Here is a 17,024-nt window from a genome sequence, read left to right as displayed (position 1 = left end):
CAGTACTTAATTTGCATAATATTGGATAAATTATTCAGCTCATTTCTTTATCTGTAAAGTGAGAATGGAGGTTAAATGAGATAATAGAGTCCCAGTAAGCCCTTGATAAATATTCGCTGGTCTAATGTAAGCACTGGTGGAAGGTTTAACTTTGCAGAGAAGAAGGGGTTCTTTGTTCTTCCACACGAAAGGGAGGAACGCTTATCTGTCAGGATGCGTTGAGGCAAGGGCGCTAGAATTATCAATTCGTTAATTGGATTTCGTTATATTTTCTGCACATTTATACAGGATTTCAAATCCTATAACATATTTTCTTGTATGCCATCTCATTTTATACACTAAGGAAAAGAGGGTAGATAACATTTAACTCTAAAGAGAAGCTCGAGGAATCTACAGTATTTGGCTAAATGTGCCGGGCTTAAGAGGTGATCCAGGACCAGAAGGCTGTGCTGTGGACTCAGAATCCAGGGCTTTCAACCTGGTCTCGCAGAACAGGCTGCAGATTAGAAATCAGAAGTCTGGCTTTGGAGTTCCCGTCGTGGCGCAGTGGTTAACGAATCCGACTAGGAACCATGAGGTTGCGGGTTTGGTCCCTGCCCTTGCTCAGTGGGTTAACGATCCAGCGTTGCCGTGAGCTGTGGTGTAGGTTGCAGACGCGGCTCGGATCCCGCGTTGCTGTGGCTCTGGCGTAGGCCGGTGGCTACAGCTCCGATTTGACCCCTAGCCTGGGAACCTCCACATGCCGAGGAAGCGGCCCGGGAAATAGCAACAACAACAACAACAAAAGACAAAAAAAAGACAAAAAAAAAAAAAAAAAAGAAGTCTGGCTTTGGTCCCTGGCTCTGCCCAGTACTAAATGCTGCTTTGAGCAAATTACTTAACCTCTCCAAACTTCATCTGTAGAATGGGAATAACAAATCCAGGGTCAAAGGGAGCCACTCAGGCAAGGAAGTTCTTCACAAACTCTGAAATAACATATGCGTGTAAAGGATTATTATTTCCATTGCTCTGCCTGGTGCCTGTCATCAGTAGTGTCATGATAGCCACTTAGGGCTTATATTTGGTGTGGTATGAGGGAAATGAATCTTTAGTGTTCCTTACTTTTTCTCCGTGTCTTCTTCCCCTTGGTGATTTTAAACTGCCCGAGAGTCCTAGTTCCAGAATATTTTTACATTAGTTCACACAATAAAACAAACTCACTTGTTCTATATTCCACACATCTAAATTCTAGTTTTCTGCCTGCATCTAATCCATAGATAGGAGATAAGAAAATTCCTGAGTTAGTGCCTTTCTAGTCTTAGGTAAGAGAAATCTTCACATTGGCTTTAACCCAAAGGAGCTGAGAACCCAAGAGTGCTGAGAATTTGGGCCTATCGGTGGAGAAGACATATTAAGATAGGATAAGTATAGGGACATCGTATGAATTTAGGTGGCCAGTTCTGCAGGCCTTTTGGGAGTCAACCCCAATATTTTCTGCATGGTCCCTGATTATTATTGTGTCTTTGGCTGGACCTAATTTTTAGGGGTCTAATGTTTATTTCCATCCTGAAATCAAAAGTAAAACATAAAGACAGAATATGGTTACCTCATTTAGAAGGATCCTAGGAGGAAACCACCTCAAGTTTTCAGCTGTAAAGCAGATGCCTGTGTTGTATGTGTAAAGATAGGACTTTGTGGAACCACCCAGTGTCTCGAATGCTGGAGGCCCCACGTTCCTCTGCTGTGTCCCGCTCGGTCCTTCAGACCCATCACTGGGCGTTTTTGTCTCACCGAGCGAGTTGTATTTGCCACACATTGATCAAAAATAATTCCGTGGCCTTTCACTTCTTATTTTAAGAATGAAACAAATGTGCTAATTTGTGTAATAAGACAGAGTGGAGAACTATCCCGGAAAATAAGAGGTTTTTGAAAATAACTGTGAAAATGAAGACTGCAGGAGGCTTAATTAGCGGATGCTTGCAAAGTGCTTTGAAAATGAAACCCATGATGTTCTTGCTAAGAATGATGAACACCATTTATTCTTGGATAAGTAAGAAGTCATGTATTTGGAGACATTCAAAATTTGGTGTGCACTCTCTATAAGATGCAGATTATTTTTGCAGGAAGAACAAATAAAACTATGTGAAACATGCAGAAGTGAGACATTTTTGAATATAGAATTATTATTCTCAAAGACTTAAATATTCAGTATTGATGTGCAAGTAGATAAATATTATTTTGCCCAAATGTACAAACTTATTCCAAGGCAGCAGCATAGCTAAAGACAGGTGGTGTGTATAGAACTGGAAGTTCTAACTCCAGACTGGCACTGCTTTTCAGCAGCCAAGAGACTTTGGTCAAGTCACTGGTTTCTTCATCTACAAAACAGGAAAACAATATTAGCTTTCCTGTTTTATCTTCTAGGGTTGTTTTGAGATTCAAATGTGATCAGATAGTCATTTGACAATTTTACTAACTATAGAAATGAAATGAAAGATATCATTTCTTTGAAACATTCATCAGGCAAAAAAGGCTTCATAACCCTAATAAATAATAATTCACAGAGACTTTTTTTTTTCTCCTTTTTTTGCTGCCCTGCAGCCTGTGAAGTTCCCGGGCCAGGAATCAGATCTGAGCTGTAGTTGCAACTTAAGCCGCAGAAATGCTGGATCCTTAACCCACTCTTGCCAGGCCAGGATTGAACCTTCGTCCCAGGGCTCTCAAGATGTTGCCCATCCCATTGCACCAGAGCAGGAACTCCTCACAGAGACTTTTACTTAGAGTTCTTAAGTTAGTTTTCTCTTTCCTTTGCCCCTCTGTTCCTTCTCCTGGGTCTAGAGAGAGGTGGAGGGGAGCTTTGAATGGAGCTTTCTCCTTCTCCTAGGAACAAGGTGTCTCATTACCAGACTTTCAGGAGCAGCTTATCTGGAATTTGAAAAGATGACTTCTAGACACCATTGTATAGGTATGTCCTTTCTGAGGAAGCCCAGGATTTGGAAATTTCAAGTGCCTGGAGTTCCTCCCCTGGCTGGCCCATATACCATCAAAATGGATATCCAGATGAGACATTTGATACGGCAAAAACAGGTCTTCCATGAAGAACTAACTAAACCTCCACGAAGGTCAACTCTATTCTAACTTACGTGAGTGGTTGTCTTGAGGGAATTTCTAACATTTTTTTTTTTTTTTTTTTTTTTAAGGGCCACACCTGTGGCATATGGAGGTTCCCAGGCTAGGGGTCCAATCAGAGCTGTAGCTGCCGGCCTCACCACAGCCACAGCAACACCAGATCTCAGCTGGCATCTGGGACCTACACCACAGTTCATGGCAACGCTGATCCTTAACCCACTGAGCGAGGCCAGGGATCGAACCCGCATCCTCATGGATATGAGTCGGGTTTATTTCTGCTTTGCCATAATGGGAACTCCCACGTTTTTCATTTAATATGTGTAAACAGTGTGATATAGAAAAGATGGCTCTAACTTCTTCCACTGAGAGGTGAAGTCAAAGTCTCCTCTCCTCAAATCTGGACTGGCCTTAGTGTCGTACTTGACCAGATGATGGAGGTGGAAAGTGATGTTCTGTGACTTCGGAGGTTAGCTCAGAAGAAGCATTGGGAGTTTGACCTTGACCCCTTGGAGCACTTGTTTTGGGAGTTCCAAGCCACTTTTTAAGAGACTGTATTGCCACAGAAGTCCCTGTTCAATGGTTCCTGCTGATTCCCAGCTTTCCACCTGTCCTGGCAAAGGCACCATACATGTGAGTGGAGCCACCTGGGACCCTTCCGAGGGGCTCACCTGCCAGCCCAGCACCTCTGAGTGACCCGTCCAAACACCTGACCCACAAAAATCTTGAGACATTATGAAGTAATTGTTGATTAAAGCCACAATTTATAAGCAGCAATGAAGAATAAAAATGAACATTAAAGATCTTGAGTGAAATATTCATTAGAAGTAGAATCACACGTGTTCATCAAGGTATTGTTTTGCTGAAAAAGTAGGTTTTTATCATTGGCTGTTTAACGTCATAGAAAATGCAATGGCTTATACCTTTTGAGATTTTACTATATGTCAGGCACTGTGGCAAGTGTATCACCCGTGTATTCCCACCTGTCACCTCACCCCCCCCTGTGCCACTGAACCCAGTCACAAGCGAGGGTCATGGAAGCCAAAGGATGCAGGACTTTCCAAAGGGCTGGCGTGGACATTCTCCAGCTCAGGGAAATGAGTACATTCTCCCTGTTCTCTGGTGTGTAATTGAGGGATGGCTTTAACTATATTTAGAGGATGCCCACAGGCTCACCTTTGGCAAGACTGTGCAATAGCCTTGTTTCCACACCTCCTCATCATTCCTTTTAGGGGTCCTCATCTTACTGTGTCACCCACCACTTACCAATCTCGTGGGTCTCATTTCACCCACGAGAAAAGGCAGAGCTCTGTCCTTTTCCTGAGGCATTCGCCAGCCCTTCAGGAAAGTCTCCACCACTCCCAGCCCTGTGGTGTGGGGGAAAAATGACTTTGGCCATATTTATTTTTCTTTGCTCATATCATATTCTGATATCTGCCATTTAAGTGCCTCTTTCTCAGTGAATGCTGGGTTTTTCATATTTACATTTATTTATTCCATATACTGTTGAGTATAACCAGAGGCGGATGTACCACAAAGCTAAGAAGTGTAAGTTTTAGGGATCCTTACTTGTATAGGCCCCTTACAAAGCCCTATGCCTGATTTTGATTTTTCTGTTTTTTAAAAAAGAAAGCTTTACACGCTTGTAAACTTCTGGTTCGCAAGTTCTGAATCCCCTCCTGAGTATGGCTCATCTGAAGGCCTGAGCTATCTGTCATGTTGTAGGACTTAATAATATCTGAATGATTCATTTCATGGTATTACTAGCACGACAGTTCACCTTTTGAAGCCTACCAATGATCAGATACATCTGTCCTAGCCCTTTGTCTGCCTCTGGCTTGTCTCTCTAGCCCAGAATTTATTTTATTCTCAACCTCCTTGGAATTTCTTTTCTCTGAATGCCAGGTTCTTAGCTTTCTTCTCCTCTGACTGCTCTTATTTGAACTTCCCTTATTAGTTAAACTCTACCAGCCACTAGACCCACTTTGGCTTCAATGGAAATTGTCTCTCTTCTTCTGTTAATAGAGTAAGTCGGTTATTAAGTTCAGTTAGTTGGGAGAGGAATTTCAAGTGCTTTCAGCTCTGTGAATGTACCAAGAATTATTGACTGGGTTCTCTTCCAGGAGTAAGAAAAGCAGCAAAATGTACCTAAGAACAGTTCCAAGTAGCCTCATGCTCATGGTGTTGGGAGACAATGGTGGGCTTTGATGCATAATTTTTGTGTGAACTGCTAAAGAAAGCACTCTCACCAAGATTCAGTGCATGGTCGGGTTTCTCATATGCCTGGATGAAGGCTGACACACTGAATCAAGAAAACTACCGCTTGTCCCAGTGGTGCAATGTTACACATTCCCTGACTTCTGTGAAAGAAAGATTCAATAAAGCCTAATGGATTTCTTGGCTGGGGTTGGAGGAGGTCTTTGAAACTAGGGTGAAAAGCCTAGGTTTATATATGCCTTCAGAGGGGAAGCTCAAGAAGATGTATTCTGGCAGCGAGACGACACAGCTGTCTACAGCTGGGCCTTCTGCCTTTCCCACGTTGGGAAGAGATTTTTCCCCTCTGCATATCCATTTACTTCCTCAGATCCACTCCACACCCACTCTCCAGCCTTCTCCAGGCTTGGCTGCCCCAGGGCCTGTGTGAATTGCATCATTGGTTCTTTTGCCTGATGGTTTCTCTTGGGGGTCTGCCAGTGGGGTGCCCCCGGGGGAGAGATTTGGGGAAGGAAGAGAGTCAAATCAGGGTATGTGTCTTCTCGGGGCCCTCTCTGTGACTGTGTTCCACTCCTGATGGTCACAGCCCCTGTCAGTGTCTTTTCCAGCATTTTCTATCTGGGATCAAAAAGTCCTTCTTTTCTTGGCGCATACAAGCGTAGCTCTTACTAGTCTATTCTCACAATCCCTTGGAACTTCTCCGGGCTCTGCCCACACCTTGGTAAATTATCCATTAATGTCACTCTCCTCAAATGCCCAAATTCGATGTTCCTGCCTGGATCTGTCATTTCCCTGCTAAGATCATACAGTCCTTGATTGAAAATTTGAGACTCCTGGGTTTTCATGTAATTCAGATGCCCTGCCAACAAAAGTCTCCCCCTCTCCAGTGTTGCCCTGTTTCAAGTCTTTCTGTAGTTGCTGTGGGAACCCACTCAGAACCCCAGAGTTGTTATAAAGGTTATTTTAAGATAAAGACATTGGAGATTCAACAGATGAAGAAGGAAGCCTTCTTGGAGCTTCCCTTGTCTGACTAAAAGCAGAAACTTCTGAGAAATGAGAACTGCCATAAATTTCCTCTTTAGGGTGGCTTCTACTCCCAGGAGAGAGACCTGCTGTAAATCTACCGTAAAATCCTCTCCAAGGGAATTTTATGACCTTGAAAAAGACAGAAGAACCACTTATACCTTTATAGACAAACATCACAAACTCTCATCTCATTTATTTTCCCCGAAGAAATCTTTTTCTACAGAAGCTGTTTCTCCCCCTTCCCTTTCTCTTCCTGAGCTAGGTTTATAGGCCTTTAACAACTGAAGGAGCCAACTACTTTTGTTGGCTTCTGTACGCATATGAATACACCTTTTTCACCTTTGAATCTGTCCTTTGTCAGTTTAATTTGCAAGCCCCATTACTGAACAAAAGAGGGTGGAGAAAGAAGTTTTCCTTCCTAACACTGCCTTAGCACATGCACGTATTTCTTTTTAAATGGAACGTAGCCACCCTCACTTTGGACCGAATCAAAAGCTACAAGGTATTAAAATGTGACTCAATAAAGCACTCAATAAAGGTTATTTCACATGGGGTTTGAAGTTGTTATTGAATTAACTCTGGGAGTGTTTTGTGTCAGGATTTGGCATTTTTCACTTTACTCTCCCCTTTCTCTTTTCATGCAGTCTCAGAAATGTTGTGACACCAGGATTAATCTGGAGACTTGGGAAGTAAATTGTCTCTCTGTTCTTTTCCCTTCCACTGCAGTCCTTTCACCACACCAAAGGAAACCCAACTCATTACTTAGTCCGATTGACCATTTTAAACATTGTTCTAAAAATACTGTTTTTGAATGGTTAGTCCCAGAAGGTACAGAAACTTGCCTAATCAAGAGTAGCCTAATTAGCCACATTAAAACGAAATTGTATTTTGGATGAATAATACTGTACAAGGGACCGCGTTGTTGATTCTTTTTGGACAATGACTATGTGGGGTCTCATGGCACTATAGTGTACACAGCACATTGACTCTGGGCCATGGCTCTCTGGAGGGATTAATCCTGTTAACAAGATTCCGTGAGGCATGAGGTGAGTCAGCCACCTCCAGCTATAACCATAACCTCAGCCCTTACGGGGGCCACCATGTAAAACACAGGAGTTGGGAAAAATCAAACAACAAAGAACCAAATGTAGAGTAAGCATGGGCTGGGTTTTTGTGTGTTACCCTTTGGGAAAGAAAAGAAGTGAATCCTATTCAGATCTCAGGCTATAGGAATTTGCAATATTCCTATCAGAGTATCTTTCAAATTATAAGAAAACATTTGCTTTTGAAATCAGTCACTTTAAACTGTTTTCATATCACAAGAAGACATCAGTCAGGTGTTTTAATAGGGAGCTGATGCTGGGCTTCCACCCCCACACCGTACATATCTAGATGCAGTACATATCTAGAACGCAGGACCACCAAAAGCTTTAAGCTCGTACATATCTAGAACGCAGGACCACCAAAAGCTTTAAGCTCCGGGTTTAAAGCAAAAGATTCTAGTAGTTTCCTCTGCCTATACTTTAGGAAACTACTGAAACATTTTCCTAGAAAGAGCTTAATCTACCCCTCCCTCTGAGGTCCTCAAAGCTTACCATTACATGTGCGAGAACTGGGGAGCAGGGAAGAAAAAGAAAAGGGCAGGTGACACTTGGAGCTCAGCATTTTGTTTTGTTTCAGTGTTTTGTTTCTTCTGAATTTCAGCAGAATGCTGTGTTGATTTAGAGTTAGTTCAAAGTTGTTTAGTCTCCAAGAAAAGATTGGGAAATTCGCTGAACAAATGGCTTGATAGTTAAAAAATGATTCCAAGTGTGCTAAGACAGCATGAAGATCTGACCAATTGTGGCATCTTGAAACCAGCTACAGGTTTTCTTTGACCCATTATCAAGATCGGTTCTTCTGACTTTCGTAGATTTCAGGCTACCTTCCCATTGGGTCCCTCTATCATACTATTAAAATGATCGGGTAACTCAAGTCGAATTGAGTAAGGTAAAAATTCATTACTTTTGGAGTTACTTGAGGGTCACTTTGAATGGTGGATTCTTATCCTTGTTTATGTACTTTTATTAACTCTATGGGCATAGCACTGTAATTGAATTTATGGTGAATTTTATCCTATTTAAGCAAACGAAGAAACAAACAAACAAAAGCATATACCTGTCCTTACTCCATTCATATGCAATTAAAAACTTACTGGTTGCCTGGATGCTCCTTCTAAAACCTGTGCCCGTTTAGAGGGAAATGCTGCAAATCTGGGTCTTGCACGTATTTAGTGTTCTGCGGTGATGATGTTGCAGTGATAGAGATTTCATTAGAATGTGGCTTGTAATTTTACTGTTTTAACAATTGTGGACTTTCTCCAGGTATTTGTAAAATATTTATTTCCATAAATGACTGTTTGGAGAACTGTGTCCATTAATCTCAGTTAGGTTTTAGGGATTTGGGGTGACCCTTCTTCAGGTAGCACTGCCGTTTCTCATTTCCCTCAAGGGAATGGGTTGGCCGAAAGGGTGGCACAAGGCATTGAAGATGCCAGGAAAAGATTATAAGAGGATACTAGCTTAAATAACTCACTGCATTTTTTTTCTTGTTTAACATGGCATTTCAAGTTCAAAAAGAAAAGTCATCTTGCTGAATCAAAAGTGTGTATGTGGAAGATTTTGCTTTACTCAAGCAATGGATCCTTGAGAAAATCTCCAGAAGTTCCTGGCATTGGATATAAAAATATTTTTCCTTCTTATGGGCATAGGGTAGTTACAGTATGCCCATTTTTCCTAAGCAAAGCAGGTCAAGGTCACTGCAACCTTTCTTCATAGATGCCTAAGAAAGGAAGCAGAACACAGACACATCCCAGAGTCTGAAACCTCTTTGTTTAGTTTCTTTTTGTATCAAAAGGATTGGCTTTCACTGCTGGAGAGGTTGTAATTGGATTTCACCATGAAAGGGGGTTGTAATTAGATTTCTCAGCAGGTCTACCAGTTTTGTCCCTGGAAAAAAAACAGGGAAAAGGCCTTGAATATTCTTTCCTCTAGCTGGAAAGGTAGCCCAGCCAAACCTGCAGAGATTGGTTTGAAAGGCATGGGCAAAACGGGCCATGCGTATGTCAGCGCCCCCCCCCCCCCCCCCCCCCCCCGATGGACCAGTGAGTGCGTTGTCCTTCAGGTCGAGGGTGGAAAGCCGGGCCTGTGACAGCTAAAGATGGCTTGATATTTGGTAGGAAACATAGGACATTCCTCTGAATGAAACCCTCTGCCTCTTGGTTTCATTGTCTCTTGGTGCCCTGAAATTTCGATCTCCTAGAGAAGGGGAGGCACCTAGAACATCATTCTCCATCTAGACTCAGGAGTGAACTTAACACAAACAAACAATATATTTTTGGTCCTGTGGTTCGTTTTAAGTTCTTATTTGTATTGGTTCCATTCCAGAAGTTTAAATTGGAATAAGATTAGGTCAGAGAAGGTGTATTTGATTTCTTTTCAGTTCTTAGAGGTTTTTTGTTTGTTTGTTTGTTGGCCATGCCTGTGGTATGCAGAAAGTCTCAGGCTAGGGATTAAACCCATGCCATAGCAGTAACGATACTGGATCCTTAACTGCTAGATCACCAGGGAACTTCCAGTGCTTACAGTTTTTTAAAAGAACATTATGTAATTAATTTAGAAGATTAATTTAAATTTACATTGAAAATGTAGATTTTATTTTTGAAGTTCTGCCTCCTGCCTTGTCACGTAAATCTACACCATCTGCGTCCACTGGGCATTCCTTGTCTCCCTATAGCCCTCCTCTTTTTCCATCTTCCTGCTCTTTTGTTTCCTCCTATGTGTTAACAAGCTGTCGGACCACTGAACTAGAGTGGGAACACGGCAGTCCGTTTCTTTAAAGAGAGGAACAGGCATGGAGTCTACTGTTTTCCAGCTCTCTCTCTCTCTCTTTTTTTTTTTTCTATTTTTTTAAATTGTTATTTCCCCAATACAGCTTTTTTTGCTACTGTGCAGCATGGTGACCCAGTTACACGTACATGTACACGTTCTTTTTTCTCCAATTATCATGCTCCATCGTAAGTGACTTGACGTCGCGCTCAGTGCGACACAGCAGAATCTCATTGCTAATCCATTCCGCCTCTTCTATTGGCTATGTCAGTGACTCTTGGGAAATTTTAGTGCTGGGAGTTACTGATTTCAAGTTTTTTTCAATCGAATGTCCCTCATGTTGCCTTGAGTTCCTCAAGCTGCTGACCTCTCCCCTCCTTGCCACCCCCGGTTGCTGGCTCCTTCATCGACAGCCTCAGCCAAACTTACGTCCTCCTCCTTCTCTTTGAGATCAAGGAAACTTCCTTTAGCATTGCTGGTTTTCAAGGCAGATGATGCCTACTTGATCTGTTCATCTTACCTTGTCTAAAGTCGGAAGAACTGAGGAGGATTTAATGTACGCCCTAGGAGAAGGAGAGGTTTGCACTGACTTTTTTTACTTTACTTTTCTTCTGACTATTAGCATCTTATTCCCTGGAGTACGTACATCCACGCTTCCAAATAAGGCCAGGTAGCTTTCGTTGAGTTTGTTTATATCAGGAGGAAGATATAGGCTGCTATTTTTAGTAAGCATTGTAACTACGGAAAAATTTCCCTTCAGGGAAATGTTGTGAACAAAATGATTATTATAAGCTCTTCACAATCAGGCTCAAACAGCACTCTCCCTCTCGCCACCCTGACTTTACATGGTAGCCAGAGGCTTTGTTATCAAAGAGCAAATCCTCTTGCTCATATTTTGGCTCTCAAGTGCATGTTGTTACCTGATCCGGAGTTAACACTGATGTTTTAGGGTTTTTAAAGTATCAATGAGTCTCTGGGGAGAGCTCTGCAGCTTGGCATTAAAGTTGTCTGAAGGATTAAGAAAATGCCTTTCTATTCTGAGCTCTCTGCTGAGTCACCATTTGACGTGAAGTTGTTCCAGCCCTGTGAGTGGACACGATATACTAAGACTCAAAGAGGCAGACTTCACTGGAGCTCTGACCTTCAGCTGCCTGTCATCCCGCCTAACTGCACACCGCTAGGCTAGGGGTAGACATGGTTCTTCAAAACTTTGAGTCTAACCAGAATTCAACAGAGACGTTAAAGATGCGCATTAAACATGAATTGGGGGGGGGAATAAATACATTTAGTGCTCAGGGAAGAGGGCGTTGTGGGGAGTTGCTTAGGCTTCACATCTCTCCCTGCTCTGTTCCTCGAAGGGGCCACGATCCCTTCTGCTGCAGGTTTGCACAAGGTGTTCACACCCTCTTGCCAGCACCCACTTGTCCCAGCCATCCCCCCCCACCCCAGCACACACACCTTCCACAGGCTTAGCCTCTGTCTAGCCTTCGGACCAAGGAAAGTCATCACTGACCTTGAACGGAAGTCAGGCTCCTTACATGCTCTCTTAGTACAAAGGTGCTTTGCCTTAACACCTTACTTCAGCATATGATTATAAACACTGCATGCTCAATATAGAATGTAAACTTTTTTACCACTCCAAATCATGCTATAAAAATGAGAGATTGGTTTTATATTCTAGTACTTCTGAGGTCTCTGGCTCAATTACTTCATTGCGAATACTGAAGTACCATTTCAGGGAAATAGCAATTTCTCAAGCAATGCCTATTTTTGTTCTTAAGAAGGTCACCTTGACAGTGAAAAAGCAGTACAGATATTTAAAGTAGATTTAGTCATTTTTCTTGAAGTATGACTTCATTATTGCCAACTGGAATTACAAACTTGTAGAAAACCACACTTGACAGACTCAAGTGGTTTTAAAATAAGTCCTTTAAAGAGCCATATAGCAGGTAATTAATATGTAGAGGTCATCACCATAGCATGAGAATTTATGCTTGGAGCTCAAATTTGCAGCACCAGCAGATTTCTGAGAGGTGCCTTATAAACAGCTGGCAGAGGATTGATGAGGCATTACTCTCTACTAGATAATTACAGAGTGGAGCCAGTGAACACAGACAATGATCTTAAAGATGCATAGCGAGAGTCCTCACAAAATAGTTTCATGAAATATGAGACTGGAAAAAAATTCCTTTTATAAGTATTAAATATTTAAAGTGCAATGAGATTTAAAATATGTACTCCTAGCAATAGAGTAAGTGTCCTAAGCATACAATACAATGTATCCTCCATCTGTGCATTTACGTCGTCCAAAGACTTTGGCTGAGGATCTTTCCATTAGAAAAATGAAGATGGATTTGTGTTCAGGTTACCTTATGTTTGAGCAAATGCATTTTTTATTAATGTGATGATTTGATTAATAACCGTCTCCCTAGCTACATAGTGTTAGCGCCTCGAGGGCACAGCCCCCCTCTACTTTTGGTCTTGTTTCGTCTCGTCCCTGGCACTTCACACAGGGTAGAACTGAATACATTAGTTGTTTGAGGCATAAGATAAAAATATTACTTATTTACATAATTGCATGACCTGGACAACACTGGAGAAACTACAACAGAAACTTGGATAAAAAGCATTTTAATGAAAGATAAGATGATACCTTTCACCCTTCTGTTAATAAGATAAGAAGAATCTTTTTCTCTCTTTGTAAATGTAAAAACCCTTCATTAGTTCTCTTTAGAAATTCAATGGCTCACATTTAGAAATGATAAAAATATTTAGAGTCCTATACTCATTACAGTGTACTCACGGAGAGATTCCAAGGTCAAAAAAGCCATTCTTAGCAGCATTAGACCTAATGAGAAAAGTACTAAAAGAACTACTACTTCTTGAGCACTTCCATCCATTGTTTCAGTTAATTGCACAATTATATGAATTAGCTGTTATCCCCATCTGAGAGGGAGGGGAAAGGAAGGCTTGGTGAGCTTAACAGCCAGCCTTTACAAGTGGTCACTACTGTAATAAGAGGCTTACAGATGGTATCTCATTCCATTTCCATGACAATTTTACCATTGCTTTTACCTCTGTTTTACATATGAGAAGATGAAGCAAAGAGTGGCTAAGATAAGAAATTAGAGAGTATGAGTGCCAGAGAAGTCCATGCAGCCTGCTCATGAATCTCCCCGACTCATAACTGCTTGGATAAGCATGTCATGAAGATGGGCGGAGGCAGTGGGAACTTGGAAAATAGACTTATAGCGAGTGGGGTTTGCAGCATGTGCTAGAAAGTGAGGCCCCTTCTCCTTCTCCTCCTTTGCCTGCCCAGTTGTTTTTCCCCAGCACTCCACCGTAAACTGGTCACTGTTTGTGCCTTTCTTGTTCGTTTTCTTAACACCTATTCACGGACTCTATTTAAAGGAAACGTTTGGCTACTGCCATTGGTGTACAGAAGTTGGTTGCATAATAGGAAGGAAACAAGCCAGGACTGGAGACTTCATTTCTAAAGAAGGATTTTTAAAGGAGACTAAGAGTTATTTCACTGAGAGGGTGGCGAAACTCGAGTCTCTCTATACCCTTTCATTGCTATGACGACAGGCTGCTCCTGCTACATGTAGCCAGAAAAAGCAGCTGACATTTCAATGCTAGGAACATAGGGGAGAGGTTTACAAAAACAAAAAAACAAAAAAACAAACCCTTTCGTTGGAATTTCAGTTCAAGAGGGAAAAAAATACCCCCTAACGTGAGTCAAAACCCCTATTCTTGCTTTTAGAAAAGATAAGAAAGGAGAAATCTTGGGGGCCTTCTCCCCTGTCCAAGTGGGCCAATCAAACAGAACTGAGTGCAAAGCAGCATTTTGCCTCCCTCCTCTTAATGGCAATCTGAAACAGAAAACGAGCTTTAGTTTCGGTTGACTTGGCCATTAAGAAGCAACTAATTGATGAAGCAGGACTTGGTAATAAATAACTTCATGTTGAGCCTTCCCCCACCTCAGAGAAGGACAGTAGTGTCAGATTTGTTTTTCCACTTCTTTGGGTAAAAAAGAAAATTCAAAGCTTTTTTCTTTCTTTCTTTCTTTTTTTTTTGTCTTTTTGCCTTTTCTAGGGCCACTCCTGTGGCATATGGAGGTTCCCAGGCTAGGGGTCTAATCAGACCTGTAGCCACCGGCCTGCGCCAGAGCCACAGCAACAAGGGATCCGAGCCACGTCTGCAACCTACACCACAGCTCACAGCAACGCCGGATCCTTAACCCACTGAGCAAGGGCAGGGATCGAACCCGCAACCTCATGGTTCCTAGTCGGATTCATTAACCACTGTGCCACGACCGGAACTCTGCTTTTTTCCTTCTTGACCCCCCAGTTTTCCTGCCAGAAAAATTATTCCAAAGGCGTAATCAAACACTTCCTCACTGTGTCTAATATTCTGCTGGTACGCCTGACATTTAAGAAACATTTAATTCCTACAACGACTCCATTATGGGTATGCTTATCATCACTTGCTTAAGAGATGGGTAAACTGAGTCCTGCAGGTGTGAAGTGACTGCCAAGCTCACACAGCCGGTAAGAGGTGGAGTCAGGACTCAAACTCAGGCGTGTTAGATGCCGAAATCCATGCCTGATGCACTCTTCTGGGCTGACTCTGAGGCAAAGACCTGGCATTGATGTTTATTATACAGCAAAGTGTGGACGTGCAAGGAAGAAATCTTGAGGGAAATCCTAGAGTAAATTCCTCTTCTATGGAGTTACATTTGGGAAAAATAGACAGATTAGTGTTTTAAAATAAGCTCTGATCAGTGGATTGATTCATATGTATCAGACAGAGCTGTTTTCTTCACTTATCGTAACAAATCTCCACGATAGCAACCAGTTTTATAATCCGTCCCCATTTCTGCAGTTGAAGGGACTGAGGCTCAAAGAGTCATTTGTCTCAAGTCACAGAGCCTGGAAACACCCAGATATAAACCAGATCTTTATGTTTCTAGAGCACGTGATCTTATTCACTTTATTACATCATCTCTCTGCAGTCAGTCAAGACCACACACCCTGTTCCCCCAAATTCTGCTCATCTTTTGATGCCCGGGACAAAAACCAGACTGACCTCAGGTTGCACTACCATTGCAAGCGCAACTTTTGGGGGAAGAGGCTTGGTGGGCCCTGAATGAACCAGACCCTGGCCTAATTTGGCATCTCCTGGGGAATTCTGGATTTATGGGCCCCTTTCTCCTTGACTGAAGGTTGTTCTGGAATGACATATGAGGGAAAAGGGCATCTGAAGTCTGAAAAACAGTCACTTATGTTCTTGGTGAAAAAAGATTCCCAACACGTTCTGGACATTGTGCTAAACTTAACTAAAACAGCAGTGTTTGTGTACTGTTACATATCAACCGAACAAAAATAACAAGCAGTCAAGAGGAAATGAAATGAAGAATGTTTAGGAGTTGTCCAGAAATATCACTATTCATTTCATTTCTGTCATCACTATTTATTATTTTTACTTAGTTGATCAGTGAAACTGCACGACAGGCTATTGGGAACTAAATCTCAAATGACCTGGAAAGGAAACCCCAGTCCTCAAATTGCTAAATGGCTGGGCAAACATTCCCTGAAAGAAAAAAGGCAGGATTCATTACAAACATGCACATATTCTTTTCCAAAACGTGGAAAGCAGCATTGCCGGACTGGATGATACAGACTACTGTGCTTTGCTGGCTCTTTTGAATGGACAGAAGTATAAACTTAAATCTTTCCTGAGAGGGATGTCCTTTTCAAAACAGCAGTCAGAGTTAACAACAGTCATAACCATCAAGCTGTAGCTGAATAAGCTGTGAACTGAAAAAAAGCTGGTATCCATGAGAAAGAGGAGAATTAAAAAAGAAAAGGTTTCTGCTGAGTTAGACCAAGTGGACATTTCTATTCAGTGTACTTAGGCCCTGCACCAGAGGAGAGCTGAGCTATAACGCCAAGGTGACACATTTCAGATTAAAGGCAGGTCAAGAGAGATGCCCTCTGTGCACTACCTCTTGGTTGTAGTATCCGCAGCATCCATCTGCAGTTGAAAGCCTGGTTTTCTCCTCCGGGGTGACCTTGAATACCTGGGAGGAGCGACGGAGCCTGACTTGCATTATTGGTTTATTTTAGACGAGAGAGCCAGAACAAAAACGCCCTGCAGTGTAGGATTTATCATCATGTTTTAGCTCTTTGATTCCCACTCCCTCCTTTTTTCCTTCCTAAATAAGAAGGCATCACTAGGAGTTAGAAATTTTGTGTATGTGTGTGCATCCTAAAAACGATAGGAGTCAAGAGACAATGAGTCATAAAACTATAAAAGGGAATCAGAAAAAAAAATAGTCACAATAACTAAAAAATAATCAAAGAAAAATATAGTATTTTAGGGATTTTCTTACCTTTCAGAAAAGCAAAATATTCCATTTTTACGTTCCTCTTAGGTATAGGCTGGGACAGTGGTGATGATTGAATAATTCAGATAATTTAAACATGAAAAACTCTCAAATTACTTTGATTAAAAAGTTTTTTTAAAAACTGCTTTCCTTATGATGTCTTTAATATATTTGGCAAAGAATTTCTGCAAAACACATTTCAGGATCTCAGCCTTCACCAAGATCTGAATGCTAGTCTGGCCAACAGCAATTCAACATTTGCATTCCTAGTTTACACTAAACCCACCATTTATTCCTACTTACTATTTAATCTTGGATAAGAAAGTGTTAAAATTCTCTAGTAAGTTGATTTTCTGTAAATCAGGCAAAAGGATTTTTTGTTGGTAAAGAAGATGGCTTTGTATCAGGCAAAAATATTAGACATC

General features: G+C 41.7%; 2 protein-coding genes across 10 annotated transcripts in view; one reads left to right on the top strand and one right to left on the bottom strand.

The window, feature by feature from the left end:
- The window catches only part of DSPP (dentin sialophosphoprotein), a 126,088-nt gene that overhangs the window by 39,359 nt on the left and 69,705 nt on the right, over nucleotides 1-17,024 (top strand). The window lies entirely within an intron of this gene.
- Nucleotides 1-17,024, bottom strand: part of SPARCL1 (SPARC like 1) — a 44,624-nt gene that overhangs the window by 26,512 nt on the left and 1,088 nt on the right. For 3 of the 6 annotated variants that reach the window (XM_021100258.1, XM_005667001.3, NM_001097422.1), the window contains 1 exon segment: nucleotides 16,219-16,293. The exons of the other annotated variants lie outside the window; for them this stretch is intronic. In XM_021100258.1, the coding sequence (XP_020955917.1) occupies nucleotides 16,219-16,247 (29 nt within the window). In that variant the 5' untranslated portion in view covers nucleotides 16,248-16,293. 6 annotated transcript variants of the gene reach the window in all.

The sequence above is a fragment of the Sus scrofa genome, chromosome 8, assembly GCF_000003025.6.
Source record: "Sus scrofa isolate TJ Tabasco breed Duroc chromosome 8, Sscrofa11.1, whole genome shotgun sequence".
Taxonomy (NCBI): domain Eukaryota; kingdom Metazoa; phylum Chordata; class Mammalia; order Artiodactyla; family Suidae; genus Sus; species Sus scrofa.
This window is presented reverse-complemented; position numbering and strand designations above follow the sequence as displayed.